General features: G+C 42.8%; 1 protein-coding gene across 1 annotated transcript in view; it reads right to left on the reverse strand.

Moving 5' to 3' along the window:
- LOC126167332 (G protein-coupled receptor kinase 1) overlaps window positions 1–17,441 on the reverse strand; it is a 1,141,113-nt gene that overhangs the window by 763,387 nt on the left and 360,285 nt on the right. The window contains exon 2 of the mRNA XM_049920468.1: window positions 8,880–8,956. Coding sequence (XP_049776425.1) covers window positions 8,880–8,956 — 77 coding nt within the window. The remainder of the gene's footprint in view (window positions 1–8,879; window positions 8,957–17,441) is intronic.

A 17,441-nucleotide genomic window follows, 5' to 3' on the forward strand; every position in this document is an offset into this window, starting at 1 on the left:
GGATCGAAATTGTAAGGCACTGAGTATTTTCTAATTTAGGATACGATTATGTGGCTTTAAAATATGAATACGGAAGGAACTGGATTTGATGGTTTTATTTACAATTATTTATATATTAGTTAAAAATCGTGAGGTCGTAAAGCTTAAATTTAATATCAGCCTCTCAAAATAACGCATGTGAGTAAAATTTATAGCTGCTGTAGAACTTTCCACGTGAATTCACCACACACCTGGAGTTTTATTCATTTTGTGTATGGAGAGGTATGCATTTCAGGGAAGTAGAACAGCAATTGCCTGGATTAATTTACAGAGTTGGACTAAACTTCTGCTTATTCATTTTGTCACAGTTGGGACAACTTCAGAAACTGTTACAGCACCTCTCTGAAAGCGTTATCGCGAAACTTTTTTTCCTTTTTTCTTTCGATGAATGTTTACGCTCACCTTCTTTGTTGTTATGTCAGTACCAACAGTCCCTCCAGAAAGGCAGACGTGTACGTCTGCCTCATGCATGGCCAAATACACACAGGCATTAGTTCCAAAACAAGACAAGGGGGACCTCGCAGGACAAATTATTGCACTGAATTAAGGCTGCTTTCCGCGGAAGGAAAGTGATCGGATCGAACAACAGAAAGCTGTCAATCAAAACTTCTATTTACGCTGTACCTCTCACGTCCTGTAACTTAGATTTAGCGTATGTCACTGCAGGAAAGAAAGGAAGTTTCCCATGAAGAGAAATCCTTGGGGAGCCTCTGTCCTGAACGTGACAGAGCAGATTTCTGAAACTGATCAGGATGAGGGCTATTAAGTAATTGGGACAGAGATAGAACTTCCGCCTTGGGACATGTCCGTCGGACGGCTGACAGACGCGCGATGATTATGACAGTGGCTGCTGTAATCTGTGTGAGACCAGAGCGCCGAGTGCCGGGCGGCCTGCAGCCAGCAGCGCACCTGAGCTGTGCGGGCAGCCGAACGTACGGCTGCAGGCGCCAACGTCACGCTTATGCTCTGCAACGTACCTACTGCCTCGCCTGGGTTCAAACCCCCCTCCCACACACCCACACCTGTCAGCTATGAGTCTAGGATTCAGTGTCACTCTGTAATAAGAGGTAACAGTTGGTACTAATGAGGCATTCTACTGAAAGAGCTACTTAGAAGTCATTGCAGAAAGCTACTACCTAACACTTCGAAGCATGAAAATAATACAATGCCGAGACAGAAACTTCACGCCTGCACCACTTAGGCGTAACACGTAAATTTTGCAATGAAAGAGAATTTCCATGTTATTGCGACCCACTGTGGCAGTTGCACAGAGCTGCTTTAAAGCCTAGACTGTAGGCAACAAATGATTCTTAATTTGGCAGGTTCATTAACATTCGTCATGAACCCAGCCGTATTATAAAAATGTTTGTATGTGTATCCTCCACATCTCCTCCTAAACCACTGGACCAGTTTCAAGCAAACTTGGTGCACATACCCGTTACTGTCAAGCAACAATCGCTGTCGGGGTAAGAACCACCTACCTATCATAGTTTAGTAGATACGACATCATAAACAACGAGCTGCGTGAGAAACGGCCGCGTCATAATAAACGGTCCATATGCACTGCAAAGTACACCTACAAAATTATATCACTGTATCACACATACTTCGGGAGATATGACGTCATAAACACTTAGATGCGTGAAAATCTGCCGCATTGTGCATGTTTAAAGTTATTACTTCTTTGCAGACAGTAGCCACACATGCAACTGATTGTACCTACAAAAATTATGTCACTGTACCATACATAGTGGAGGAGATGTGATGCAATAAAAACTAACATGCTTGAAAAACGTCACATCATGCAGCAAGATTTAATATATTTATTGTTTACTACTAATACACTCTAAAATCTACTTAAGGAAATTCCTGCTGGCACCTGGCAACGCTTTTGAAAGCTTTCAACTGCGAAGTGCAAACGGCTGTAGGCGAAAACGATAGCCATCTACAGAGCTACGAAGAGGCGTTACCATGGAAACGTTCACAAAAACGCGTTGTAGATATGAGAAGCAGCTGCATCCAGTGTACATAAACTGTACGTTTCTAATAGAAAATTGACAAAATTAATATCCGGACAACACCGGGTTTGTCAGACAGCGATCTATAATAATGACACTTAACTCTTCTACTTTTGAATAAAATGCCAGCACCAGTTCCACTTCTTTTTTTTTTTAAACAATGGCCGGTATCGCCCCCCATTGCCACCATTCGGTGGTGTTCGTTAGGCGTTCTGAGAGAACATAGTCGCCGGTTGTGACCTTGGGGAGCAAACGGTCATGGTTTTTAAAATAAAAAGTGCAACTGGTGATGGCGTTTTATTCCCTAACCAATACTACAGTCGCGGGACTTGCATCAACATGCTACATATGCTGGACGAAAAATTCTTCTGTGAAAGACTCCCACTACGAGGTTACCCTACATTATGTACTTCTTCACAAAATGACTGCTTGAATGCTGGATAGGAATTGGTCATCAAAGATTACTGACATGCACGGAGAGAACCGTGCAACACTTTTCTTCTTCTTCTTCTTCTTTTCTTCTTCAATAACCCACCTTCTATGCTTGCAAAGCCGTCTGTTGTACTTATGGCACATTTTTGCAATAGGCAAGAGTATGTTCTGAACATATACATCTCAGATTCCTTCTGCACAGACGCAAGTATTGAGGACTGGAAACTTGAAACTCAGGACTTTCAGTTTTCATTTGTCCCGAGTGCACCCATTCCCCTAATAACAACACGATGCAGCGCAGTTACCATCGGCAGACACCGCTGCTCGTATCAGATAAACAACGAATTTCTCTTGTATCGTTTTAAGATACTTTTTCTACGCTCACGCTATCCGCGGCACTTAATATACTTTCAGTACCAGAAATAACAGGGAAGAACTGACGGAACTACATACAAACGGGAGAACATCAATTGATAATTGTAGCACATAGAATCGAGGTGCAAAACTCTCTTGCTTCCACGTTCTCAACAAGGGTCTTTCCCCTTCTCTGATAATCTATCTTGAAAATAATGTCTTCGAAATGGAATACACTCTTTGAAATTCCGAAGCTATCATGGGTAGAAGAAGGGGGAGCGAAAGATTATCTACAACTTGTGAAGGAACCAGACTGCCATTCTTATGAGTCGAAAGCTACGAAAGAGAGACAGTAATTGAGGAGTTATCGTGCTAAAGGGGCCAAGCACGAATTTTGCATCAGTTATGTTTTCTATTCCGTTAAGTGGTATGTGAACAGAGTCTTTAAACACTGAAAAGGCTATCTCCAATTATGATGCTCTGCCGTTTTCTAGCCTATCACTTGCTTGTTTTCATTGGCGGTACAAATGGTTCAAATGGCTCTGAGCACTATGGGATTTAACATCTATGGTCATCAGTCCCCTAGAACTTAGAACTACTTAAACCTAACTAATCTAAGGACATCACACACATCCATGCCCGAGGCAGGATTCGAATCTGTGACCGTAGCAGTCGCGCGGCTCCGGACTGAACGCCTAGAGATTGGCGGTACAAAGGATAATGAAACAACATGAATAATTCAGCAAAGTAAGGCAACAGAAAAACTGGTGACTGTAAAAGAAATCGTGAGAGAAGGTGAAGAAGCATTTTGTTTCTTATGATGCAACGAACGCCTTAGCAATAACTCACAATAAGCAAGCATTTAAAGTTGTTCAGATGAAAGGCAGTTATTTTATGGACTTTCAGTAATCAGATGAAATGATCATTAGCATGACTACGGTCATATAAGTAATGCCTCTTGGATTAAATCACCACGTCTGGGGCAAATCAGATAAAAAATACTTTTGGTAAAACAGCGGGATGGATGTGATTATAATGTTGAAAAAAATGGTGGCGAAAAGTAGATTTCAAAACTATCAAATTCAGTGAAGTCACTGGTGCATAAGAATTATATTCCCAGAGGAAAAGAAGTCTTACAAGTATGACTGAATTCATACCTGATATACAAAAACAGTTTTACAGGTACCTGTGCTAAGACTTAACAGTAAAACGGTTACTAGAGGTAAAAGCATTACAAAACTTGTTTGGTGGCCTTACAACAGCTCACAATAAACTCCGAGTGTACTCATTGCCCTACGGCTTGATAGTCCGTTTCGCATTTCAGTGCAAATTAATTTAAAAAAGTGTTCACTTATTATTTTTGGATCAGGCCAAATGATAACTTGCTTTCCTGAAGTTAATGGTCAAGTGTTAATGTGGAGTTAGTGCATATTTACGTTCATGTCATTTGAATAAAGTTTATTCTCAACATCCTAGAAAGCACATTTTGTAACTTAACACATTTAGCATGATAACCGTTCAACTGAGAAGAGAGTGGGGAAGAATTATAACATAACCACAATTTTATTCAATCTGCACATCGAGCGAACAGCAAAGAAAGCTAGTTCTGTAATTCTGTCAAAGACAGAAGCTCGAGCTTCGAAAAACAGTTGAATGGAACAGCTTGTATCTTGGAAACAGCTTAGAGGATGAACAGCAAAACAAGGAAAACAAGAATATGTAGTCGAATAAAATCAGGCGATCTGAAAGAATTAGATTGTCAAAGCAAGGAAGGAAGGTTGGAGTTTAACGTCCCATCGACAAAGAGGTCACTAGAGACAGAGCTCAAGCTCGAATTACGATAGGATGGGGAAGGAAATTGACCGTGCCCGTTTCAAAGAAATCATTACGGAATATGCCTGGAGGAATTTAGATAAATCATGGAATACCTAAATCTGGATGTCCGGACGGGGCTTCCAAACGTCGTCCTTCCGAATGGGAAACCAGCGCGTTAACCACTGCTTCACCTCAATCGGTCACTGTGAAATGAGAACCTGAAAGTACTAACAGAGTTTTCATATTAGGGCAACTGAATAACTGACGAGGGCAGAAGTAACGCGGATATAAAATGCAGACTGGCAATAGCAAGGAAGGCTTTCCTGAAAAACAGGAATATGTTACCACCAAACATAAGTTCCTGTGTTTAGGAAGACTCTTTCTGAAAATACTTATTTCGAGTGCAGCATTATGTGAAACTGAATCATGGACGATACACAGATACAGATAAAAGCTGCGCATGCTCCGGTTCAGAGGTAATCATTAAAAATGTTTACTAACGAAATTAACGAGAGCAGCAATATTATAAGAAAGAAGATATGTCAGCATACAGACAACGAAGTTAATAAAAGTTTCACTTTAAAAGTGGCGTAGCTGGTTTTCGTGGTTAGTCGTTAATAGGGTGATGCTAGACCGCGTATCAGCAACAAAGGTTCGAATCGCTAATGCTGGCGTGCATAAAAATGCGTACCACAAATTGTAATCGGACTTCGTAAATCATGGAAAGATAATGAAGGGAGGTTCTATGATTGACCATGCAAATTTGCATATAGGCTGGTAAAATGGCAGCCGATCACTTCGTCAAGACTTCCACGTCGCCTCGTCCCAAATTAATGCCGAAACCGATAAATATGGATCAGGACACGGTAGATGCAGTAATTCACTTTAAATAAGAACATTTCAGAATTTAACTGGTATGTTCATATAAAAACTCCACAAAAGCGTGCGTCTGATTCGGAAGCTAAGACAGACGAGAGTGAGGAAGACAAGGTTCCTCGCTGAAGAAAACCCCAGACATTACCTCACATATCAAGAGTCACAGATTACGTTTACGTCGTGTCGTTCCATCGTTGGAGCGGTCGGTTATTCAATTAATTTAGAAAAAGAGTATCACAGGGAGTGTACTTGCATACAGTAAGGAGACTGAAAGGGATGGTAGGATGTAGTAGTTGAGGGCATATAGAAAAACTTACTGAAGTTAAGAGTAGGATGGGAAGCTGCATCAAACAAATCTTACGGCTGATGAGATTATCAAAACAGCAATGAAGCAACAAAACCAAGTCTTCAGTCGAAAATTTCTTTATAAGAAAACCTTCTTACCACTTTTTCTACTAGAAACACATTTATTATGAGAAGAGTTCTCGCACAAATTTGTTCTATTTATTATTCGAGTATTTTCATCACTTCTCCTTGATGGGTACTAATAACCTTCACATTAGTTTCACGCATGTGCAGAACACACAACACCGATCTGTGTGTGTGTGTGTGCCGCTCGCGGAACAGTGAAAATGAATTGCGTGAATTATCGTCAAATTTAGGCTCATTATTCCGCATACGACAAATGAGCTGTGGAGGCTCATTACAGGACATACCGGGAATACGCCGCGACAAAGAGAGTGCGTACGATATGCTTAACGAGCTGTCAAAGATGACGTCGATAAACATCCGTAACAACCAGTGCATCAAACTAATGAACTGCTTAACGCTTTTCCACGCGGGCATATAGAAACAGTTACAAGTCGCGGGCTCTCGTTCAGCTTAAAGTGCTCCATAAACTGATGGAGGAAACAGTCATACATCCATTTGTGATTGAATACGTAAGCATAGAGGAACGTCCTGTTTACACGAGAATCACTACGGAGCATGTAAAGTCGATCTCACAGTATAAACCGTAAGTTGTAAGAGAAGAGCAGTAAAGAGGCTCCGCGAACAACCTAGGACGTGGGAGTAGACTACAAGAAAATTAGATTGGTTGCCTGAAATGAGCACTGACCACCGGTAATGTGGCGAAATTGAATGAGTCTCACTGCGGCAGCGCCAATCTGGTTACGTCATAAATAGTGTGGACGGATATGTGGACTTTACTACCTGCTAGATGCTTCGCTCCTTCATGTGTATTAGTTCAAATGTGCGTGAAATCTTATGGGACTTAACTGCTAAGGTCATCAGTCCCTAAGCTTACACACTGCTTAATCTAAATTATCCTAAGGACAAACACACACACCGAGGACTCGAACCTCCGCCGGGACCAGCCGCACAGTCCATGACTGCAGCGCCCCAGACCGCTCGGCTAATCCCGCGTGGAGTATATTAGTCGGGATCAACATACTACAGTAGTTAAACGAAAAACAGTGATTAGGAAAGTACGTGGGCACCCAAAGCAGGTTTTAGTATCAGTTGCGTGTTGTGTTACATATTAGTTCTGCTCACACTGTTGTATTTTCACCTAAGCAACAAGAGGTAACTCATATTTTTAATATTGTCATGTACTCTCATGATGGTTAAGTTTCAATATATTGACCGTACTGTGTGTCAAATTGTTTCATATGCAGTTAACTGGTATCGTCTTTTTAAAATTTTGTGGAGCTTGGCAGTGCAAGAGAAACGCGAAGGCCAGCCACAGTGAAAATATGGTTGGCACATCGTCACGACATCCTATTTTCTTTTTCGTGAAAATGGAGTATCTGTTCATCGTAAAAGCACTCAGTAATTTGATATGAAGGAAAAGTTTATATTTGTCTTCCAATCAAAGGGTAGAGATCTTTCTTTGTATTCTATCATATTTGGTGAAAGTTACCGCCTGTAATGACAGTTAATAGAATGTGAATCATAAAATTTATTCAAAGAAAAAGGTTTTAAAATAACATGTTTGTTATTCTGCTTAAATCTATTTGATGAACTTGAAATCGTAGTACCGAAGACGTTAGAAATCCAAAATAAACTTGCGCAAAATAAGTGATTTGAAATTTCACACGATTGTAATCCAACGATGGTGTTCTTGTAATTTTTAATACAAACATCTTTTCACCAAGAAAGACATTTTTAGTCTGGCAGCCCTTCTTTCTTCTGTATCAACTAAAGAGATCGAATGCAAATTCAAGAAAAGACAGATTGCAACCAATTATCAAGATCTTAAAGACAATTTATGCCAGGAATTATCTCACATTGTTGCTTTTGGTGGAAGTTCATATCGATGAATTTCAGTACGTAGCCACCGAATTTTCTGCAAACAGTATTAATTTTACACAACTGCGTATAGAGAGAAACAAGCCAATCAGAGAGAACAGTTTATGATGTGACTTGTTCTGGCTCGTAGCTACACTATTAATGTTTGCAAATTACAAAGAAAAATGATAATTCAATACAATTTTTTCGGTGTTTTAAACTTTTTTTCTTCTTTTTTTTACCAAATGTTTTCACCTCAGACAGTTCATCATTAGAGAATTTGTCAATTGAACAGGAAGGAAGAGGCGTTCACAGTGCGAATTTTTCGTCGCTCTGAGTTTTGGAACTGCAGGCTTCAATTAACTACAGAACAGTATAAAGCTGTTAACTGTTAAAATCGCAAATATAAGATAAAAAACATTTACAATATACAACTGACTGCTCGATAAATCTTCGTCAAAATAAGTACTACTAAAAAATAGCTTGGCTCCTAGTTTAGATACGTTAGACGTAGCCTACAAGCAGGATAAATAATGACCAACAGGATAGATAACGACCGGCAGTTGGAGCCCAAGTGTGTCTACATTGTAGGCACATCTTCAGACCCATTCAGCTGCCGAGTAACTATGTTACAGGCACAAGAACGTATAATAGCTTAGAGGAGAGTTTGATTTGTAATTTAGGTTACTATTATTTTATTATCCTCCTTTTTGTTCCTTTTTGAAGAGACCATCTGGTGACGTATTGGTGATAGTCGAAACTGGCGAAGCCAACGTTCGACTGAACTGCGGCTTAAATACGCAACGACACAAAAATTACAATGCGGTCGCAGTATTTCCGTAAAGCAGTGCGTCTTGTGGCTCTAAAACTGTGTTTCGCTACGAACTGCAAAAGCCGTCACGCGTTCTAACACGACAGGCCTCTGCAGACAGACAAAGGTAACGCAGCGATGAGTCGCTTTGAGAGCGCGCGTGGACTCCGTCGTGGCGGCCAGGGCGCCTGCCGCCGACGAGGGGGCGAGGGAGCGGTAGTCCAGCGAGAGGCGAAGGCACTTACCTAGCATCTGGTTGAAGATTTTGTCGAAGTTGACTTCGTTCTTCTTCTCCAAGTACTTGTGCATCACGCTCCGCACGCTGAAATCACAAAAGGGATAGATTACGTCATTTTCTCACCATTATCCTGAAGAACTATTAAAAAAAGTTGGGCGAGCGCTGCTCCACAGATTGCAAATGTTTAAAATCATTCACAAACACTGACTGCTGACTGAACAAAATATACCATATACACTGGTGTGCAAAACCTTAAAGAGGAAAGTAACTATTGCATGATTTGTCGCTGACAGGGAACATAGCTCTATGGAACTCGGACCACACATAGAAATAACAGCTACAATACGATAAAGAAGGAGATGGAAAGGAATACACAATGATACAAACAGAAACAACACTTTTATTCAAAGATAATACTTACACTGAGGTCAGCGCGATTCATGATGGTCCCCTGGAAATTACATCGTTGTTAACACAGAGTCGTCACCGTGGACGGCCATACATGCTCTGTAACGTCCTGGCCACACCATTCGTAAGGAGCTGTGTTAGGGCGTTCCATTCCCCCAACTGCTGCATGTCCCTTCGTACACGTGAGCGTGCTGCAATACTTCTCCCCAAACCATCCCACACGTGTTTAATGGAATTGAAGTCGGGGGAACGGGCAGGTCAGTTCATTCGCCGAATATTCTCCCGTTCCTGCGCTGCTATACACATGATTATCAGCTCTATCCAGCACACTCGACAGAGGTAACAGTAAGTAGTTGGTATAATAAAAACTGTAGGGCAGCAAAGGACTTGGAAGAGCAGTTGAACGGAATGGACAGTGTCTTGAAAGGAGGGTATAACATGAACATCAACAAAAGCAAAACGAGGATAATGGAATGTAGTCGAATTAAATCGGGTGATGCTGAGGGTATTAGATTAGGAAATGAGACGCTTAAAGTAGTAAAGGAGTTTTGCTATTTGGGGAGCAAAATAACTGATGATGGTCGAAGTAGAGAGGATATAAAATTTAGACTGGCAAATTTGTTAACTTTGAGTTTAGATTTAAGTGTCAGAAAGTCGTTTCTGAAAGTATTTGTATGGAGTGTAGCCATGTATGGAAGTGAAACATGGACGATAAATAGTTTGGACAAGAAGAGAATAGAAGCTTTCGAAACGTGGTGCTACAGAAGAATGCTGAAGATTAGATGGGTAGATCACAAAACTAATGAGGAGGTATTGAATGGAATTGGAAAGAAGCGAAATCTGTGGCACAACTTGACAAGAAGAAGGGACCGGTTGGTAGGACATGTTCTGAGGCATCAAGGGATCACCAATTTAGTATTTTAGGGCAGCGTGGAGGGTAAAAATCGTAGAGGAAGACCAAGGGATGAATACACTAAGCAGATTCAGAAGGACGTAGGTTGCAGTAAGTACTGGGAGATGAAGAAGCTTGCACAGGATAGAGTACCATGGAGAGCTGCATCAAACCAGTCTCTGGACTGAAGACCACACCAACAGGGTTGTACCATAGTCATCGCCGGCCGCTGTGGCCGAGCGGTTGTGGGCGCTGCAGTCTGGACCCGCGCGAACGCTACAGTCACAGGTTCGAATCCTGCCTCGGGCATGGATGTGTGTGATGTCCTTAGGTTTGTTAGCTTTAAGTAGTTCTAAGTTCTAGGGGACTGATCACCTCGGATGTTAACTTCCATAGTGCTCAGAACCATTTGAACCATAGTCATCAAAACTGATTACAGATCATACAGCATCACAGTACAACACAATTCTCAAAAACATTCGAAGTGTCACCTCTGAACATTACAGGATTTTTGAGCGCTGTTAAGTACAGAGTATGTCACGCAGTTTACCCAGAGGCACCGGTAGCTGAGTGAGTAGCTTGTATATCTTCTAATACGGAAGTCCCCCCGTTCGTTTCCAGCTGGCAGCCAGCTTCATACTGCTGTTTAAATTCTACGTTTATTATCAAATAGAAATGTTAATTAACAGACATTGAATCACCACGTTTAGTTAATAATCGCATGAAAGTAAATTAAAATTTGATACCAGATGAGCGAAATTGAAAAACTTGTAATATTCGATTAGTAGAAGTTAAAGAAGTCTATTAAGTCTTTCAAATTTTTGTGCAAAATTTTAACTCTTTGTGCATAATTCGTGTCTTCTTATGATTTGTAATTAAAAAAAGAACATGCTGCTTTCATTTAAAAAATAGGAGTCAACATTTGTTAATATTTCCATTTTATAATAATCCTAGAATTAAAATGATAAATTGCTACAAGAGAGAATGTAAAACCACGGATTCCGTAAATGCAAGACTTACATACTACACTCTGTTAATACGCTGGAAGTGTTTTGCAGCTGACTGTGTTCCGTTATCTTCGAAGGCGATTTCTTCGGTTTTTTTGCGTGGTACTGCTTTGGAAAATAATGGTCAGATACTGACCTTCAGATATTATAGGCATGAAGAAACTCGAACAGGGTGAGGGTCACATGACACAGTTGATGATGATGATCCGCCCAGCCTGTTTGAGACCTCGAGCTCGGCAGCGCCACTGCTTCTGTTCGAAGTGAGTAGCGTATGTGCTGGCACCGGGTTTCGTCATCTCCTTTTCACAGCACGAACATGACACCACCCTATACATGCACCCATCAGTCACGTACACTGAACATACAAAACAGACCGCTCATTATTATCCTGGAAATGGGCAACTGTGCGCGGGCGAAGGAAAGCCTAGGCGGCTCATACAACCTCTCTGTGTCTCCGAGGCAGTAATACCATATAGTGATGACTATTCAGCCCGTTATACAAACAACTACTATTTCTGATATGCAAACATGTTTCAGCATCTTTGTGCATCATCAGTGGGTGCTTTTTTACTCAGTGTCGTAAAATACTAGCATGTTTTACGTAACAGTTATTGGAACAAAATGAAGCCTACGAATATTTCAGGCCCGTTGGGATTATCTAGAATTCTCTAGAATCTAGGCTACCTAGGACATTATTTACATACGATATTATTCTGGGTGTGGTTCAAAAAATGGTTCAAATTGCTCTGAGTACTATGGAACTTAACTTCTGAGGCATTCAGTCCCTTGTAACTTAGAACTACTTAAATCCAACTAACCTAAGGACATCACACACATCCATGCCCGAGGCAGGATTCGAACCTGCGACCGTAGCGGTCCCGCGGTTCCTGACTAGCGACTAGAATCGCTCAGCCACCCCGGCTGGCTGCACGTGGTTGATAATAAAAGATGTACCGTATTTCTGTGCGTAATTTTACAAGACATAAGCACGCAGATGAGGACGGATACCGCGAAAATAAGTAATGGCGAAATATCTTCGCGCAACAAAATTACATTTATACTTATTTCTTAATTCGCCAACAAACCTAACAATGACATCATTTCGTCGCGGATGCCCAGCTATATAAGAATGCGAAGGAAGTTCTACACAGCCCAAGATTCGAAAGAGTAAGGTACTCCTAATAACCAAAACATGCATAAAACTTTTAGGCTTCATTTCGTTCCCATGATTATTACATAAATCTTGTTTACATTTTAGACACTTCAATAGAAGTAGCCACTGATGATGGCACAAAGGTGCTGAAACATCTTTGGGTATTAAAAACGGTTGTTTACACAGAAAGGGGTGAAACCTACTAGAGCTTAAAAATCAAACGATAATTGTGCCATTTGAGTGTATCTTACTTTGCACTGATACCGTGCTGTGGAAGCAGGTAAAAGGAATACCTGGGCAAATTCTCGTAGGTAGGATTAGTAGCGCGTGCGGATGGTGTGTAGAGGTATAGGTGGTGTGGAGGGACGCGGGCTGGCGGGCTGTGGCGCGCCCGCGGCCGCGGCTGTACACAGCAGCCAGGCAAGGGGTGGGGGAGGGGGCGGCGCCCCGTGGGGTCAACACTGCGGCGCTCATCAGCCGGGGTAAACAGCCGCCGATCGATGGCCGCCACAGGACGGGCGGGCGCCGGACCGGCCGGCAGCCGCTGCCCGCTGCACCGGCCCTCGCTCGGCCGGCGCTTCCTTCCGCGTGCCACTTCGCTACAGTGCGAGGAGCGACCAGGTGAGCCCCTACTATCTTTACCCAGGTGCCCCCCACGGCCGTTCCACGAGAGAGGGCTACACCGGCGCTTTATACACTACTGGCCATTAAAATTGCTACACTGAGAAGAAAGGCAGATGATAAACGGGTATTCATTGGACATATATATTATACTAGAACTGACATGTGATTACATTTTCACGCATTCTGGGTGCATAGATCCTGGGAAATCAGTACCCAGAACAACCACCTCTGGCCGTAATAACGGCCTTGATGCGCCTGGGCATTGAGACAAACAGAGCTTGAATGGCGTGTACAGGTACAGCTGCCCATGCAGCTTCAACACGATACCACAGTTCATCAAGAGTAGTGACTGGCGTATTGTGACAAGCCAGTTGCTCGGCCACCCTTGACAAGACGTTTTCAATTGGTGAGAGATCTGGAGAATCTGCTGGCCAGGGCGCAAGTCGAACATTTTCTGTGTCCAGAAACGCCCGTACAGGACCTGCAACGTGCGGTCGTGCATTATCCTTCTGAAATGTAAGCTTTCACAGGGGTCGAATGAACGGTAGAGCCACGGGTCGTAACACATCTGAAATGTAACGTCCTCTGTTCAAAGTGCCGTCAATGCAAACAAGAGTTGACCGAGACGTGTAACCAATGGCACCCCATACCATCACTCCGGGTGATACGCTAGTATGGCGATGACGAATACACGCATCCAATGTGCGTTCACCGCGATGCCGCCAAACACGGATGCGACCATCATGATGCTGTAAACAGAACCTTGATTCATCCGAAAAAATGACGTTTTGTCATTCGTCCACCCAGGTTCGTCGTTGAGTACACCATCGTAGGCGCTCCTGTGATGCAGCGTCAAGGGTAGCTGCAGCCATGGTCTCGAGAGCTGATAGTCCATGCTGCTGCAAACGTCGTCGAACTGTTCGTGCAGACGGTTGTTGTCTTGCAAACGTCCCCATCTGTTGACTCAGGGATCGAGTCGTGGCTGCACGATCCGTTGCAGCCATGCGGATAAGATGCCTATCGTCTCAACTGCCAGTGATACGAGACCGTTGGGTTCCGTATTACCCTCCTGAACCCACCGATTCCATATTCTGCCAACAGTCATTGGATCTCGACCAACGCGAGCAGCAATGTCGCGATACGATAAACCGCAATCGCGATAGGCTACAATCCGACCTTTATCAAAGTCGGAAACGCGATGGTACGCATTTCTCCTCCTTACACGAGTCATCACAACAACGTTTCACCAGGCAACGCTGGTCAACTGCTGTTTGTGTATGAGAAATCGGTTGGAAACTTTCCTCATGTCAGCACGTTGTAGGTGTCGCTAACGGCGCCAACCTTGTGTGAATGCTCTGAAAAGCTAATAATTTGCATATAACAGTATTTTCTTTCTGTCGGTTAAATTTCGCGTCTGTAGCACGTCATCTTCGTGGTATAGCAATTTCAATGGCCAGTAGTGTAATTCAAGTCCGACACAGTTTGCGCATACAGAATGTAGTCTGTGGACTACTCTTGTATGTGTCTGCCTATATTAATAATCAACAAATGTTCGCTATGGGATTGTGTTTTTCCAAATACCAACGCTACAGAGTAAATTACAGTATAATTTACTGCAATTAATGAAAACTGTGAGCTTATCCGCATGAGTGCTTAAAGTAACGCGTTAAAGTTTAGGTAACCGATTAAGTACACACAAATCTAATGGCTGTCAATTCAGTTAAATACTTACGGTTTACACTAACGAATAACGTAAACTGGAACGATCCCATAGATAATATTGTGTGCAAATTTGACCAAAGACTAGGTTTTACTAGCAGAATACTTAGAAGATGCAACACGTCTGCTAAAGAGACTTCCTACACTACAGGTGTCTGCCCTCTTCCAGACTATTGCTGTGCCGTATGGGATCCGCATCAGATAGGATTGACGGGGGACACCGAAATATTCAAAGAAAAGCAGCTCGTTTAGTTCAGAAGGCTCTGAACACTATGGGACTAAACATCTGACGTCATCAGGCCCCTAGAATTTAGAACTACTTAAACCTAACTAACCTAATGACATCACACACATCCGTGCCCTGGGCAGGATTCGAACCTGCGACCGTAGCAGTCGCGCCATCTCGTTTTGTATTATCGTGAAATAGGGGAGGCAGTTCACGGATTGATATGCAAGTTCGGTTTTCAATCACCAAAATAAATGCGTTTTTCATTACAGCGAGATCTTTTTCACGAAATTTCGATCACCAACTATCTCCTTCCAATGCGAAAACATTTCGTTGGCGCCCACGTACATACGGAGAAATGATGATGATAATTAAATAAGAGAAATCATAGCTCGCACAGTGCTCGCTTTTCCCGCGCGCTGTTCGGGTGGCGGGCGGTAAAGAAATAGTCTGAAATTGGTTCCATGAACCCTCTGTTACGCATTTAACTGTCAACTGCAGAGTTTGATGTAAATGTAGAAATAAAGACAAAAATACTGCCACGATTTTTGTATTTACATAGATAAAGCGAGCAGTTTCTGTATATGTGAACGCATGTATGTCCTTTTGCAACTCGTCGTTCCCTCTCCGTGCGGTGTCCTCTTGTCTGTTGGCGGCGCCTGAGTCTGTTCGTGGCAGTGGTGACCTGGAGCTTGGTCCAACGGCGATGTGATGGGGTGGTATAAGTGGTTTGTAGCCAGAGTCTACGAGGCTAGCTTATGGGCTACTGACTTTCCCATTAAGACAGACATTTTCCATCAAAATTTTTGAAAAGACCTGACACGAATCAACTTTCCGGAACATGCGATACATAAGAGCAGAAAATAACCGAAGAAAATGCTCGCATTCTGCTCCTGGGGCACTCTGGCTCAAAGACCTGAATGCTACAACGATTTCATACAATTTCTCCAGCTCGTAAAATCGAGTCAGTTGGCAGCCATTGCCGGAGGAGGAGGCGATGGAGATATTCTATAGTGCTTTAACATTTCTGAAGTTGAGATTTAGAGATCCTCCATGATCACCAAAGTTACGTTTCAAATACAGACAGCCCGCAAACATTCGAAAGTGTGGAATTATGTTCAAGCATTGTCTGGTGTTGTAAGCAAACGTTACGATTCAATGTGCGTGCACGTGCTCGCTAGGAAGATACCCTCATATCGGAGCTTGACGCCATCAGTTACCGTAAAGTGATGGTTAGTGAAAGAGACGGACTTTTCGAGTTCTAATTGAGGCCACTAAAGCGTGATTATTAGATTCTGACCCTGAAGAACTACTGAGCTGCTTTTGTCTTGAGATTATTGGTGTAAGTTGCTAGAAGCCAGTTGGAGAGAGTGTATCAACTGTTGGCGGTGTAGGTTTTACCGTCACGGTAGGTTTCTGAACGCTATCAGTCGGAATAAAAGTTCTTCCATAACAACAAAAGCTGATGCGATGGGATATGGTTACCTGCCATATGAGTTTGACGAAGCCATGGCATGCTTTCTATGATCTGACTGAACAGTTCTGAGGTGGTCTCTTGCGGTGACTGGCGGGCTACAATTCTTCTTCTCGAGACCGTTCCAAACGAGCTTGCAAGGAAATTCCCCAAACTATCTTTTACTGCCTGCCACAATGCTTAGCGGCTGCTATTGCACACAAGACAGCACCTGCACGCCGCAACTTTGCGAAATCACCACGACGAGCATTGCCTGTACTGCACTCAATCTTTACCCTCAGACAAATGTCGCGTGCCTTCGTTACGTGTGTGCACGTCTTCGATTGCTATTGATACAGACGGTTACCAACCAGTACGCCACGGTACCGGAGAAGGCCAGCGTTGTTCTTACACCAGAACCACGCCTTCTCACAGCAAAAAAAAACCACTTGGTTTAAAGAAGAACCTAAATCGGTGGCCCACAGACAAAAGACATTTTCCGTAGTTCTTTGTGTGAACAAATCAGCAGAGAAGGCGTAGTCCTTTGTGTGAACAAATCAGCAGAGTCAGCGACTATACGTCGCGACTTGAGTTAACCTACCAAAAGAGACGTCACAAGCACACATAGCATTATGTAGCACATGCACCTGACAGAAAGACCCTTACAGGACCACAGCCATTACAAGTCTGATAAAAATATTTGGTACACTTTCAAACATTCTCACGTTGGGTGGATACCGCTTGCGCGCGAGAAGGTTTACTGGTCCCCCAAATGCGGCGAGAGCAGGTTCAGCGTTACCTCATCAAACATGTCAGCTGCGCGCTATGAGATGTTACAAACAGGACGACTGCGTGTGTTTTATTTGCTACTTGGCAAATTACAAAACTGTTGGTAGCACTTATCATTAGTCACTTTCGCTAGTGCTGTGGTGTGTGCGGCTGTTCCTACTCCCCGTATGTGACTATTAAGCCAGAAACGAATTGCAACGTTCCTGTGGACCATATGACAAGTGAAAGAGGCCACAGGTTAATCCATATTGGAAGAAATAAATTTTGGAAACGTAAGCAAACGTAAGGAAACGCAACG

Source organism: Schistocerca cancellata, chromosome 1, assembly GCF_023864275.1.
Source record: "Schistocerca cancellata isolate TAMUIC-IGC-003103 chromosome 1, iqSchCanc2.1, whole genome shotgun sequence".
NCBI lineage: Eukaryota > Metazoa > Arthropoda > Insecta > Orthoptera > Acrididae > Schistocerca > Schistocerca cancellata.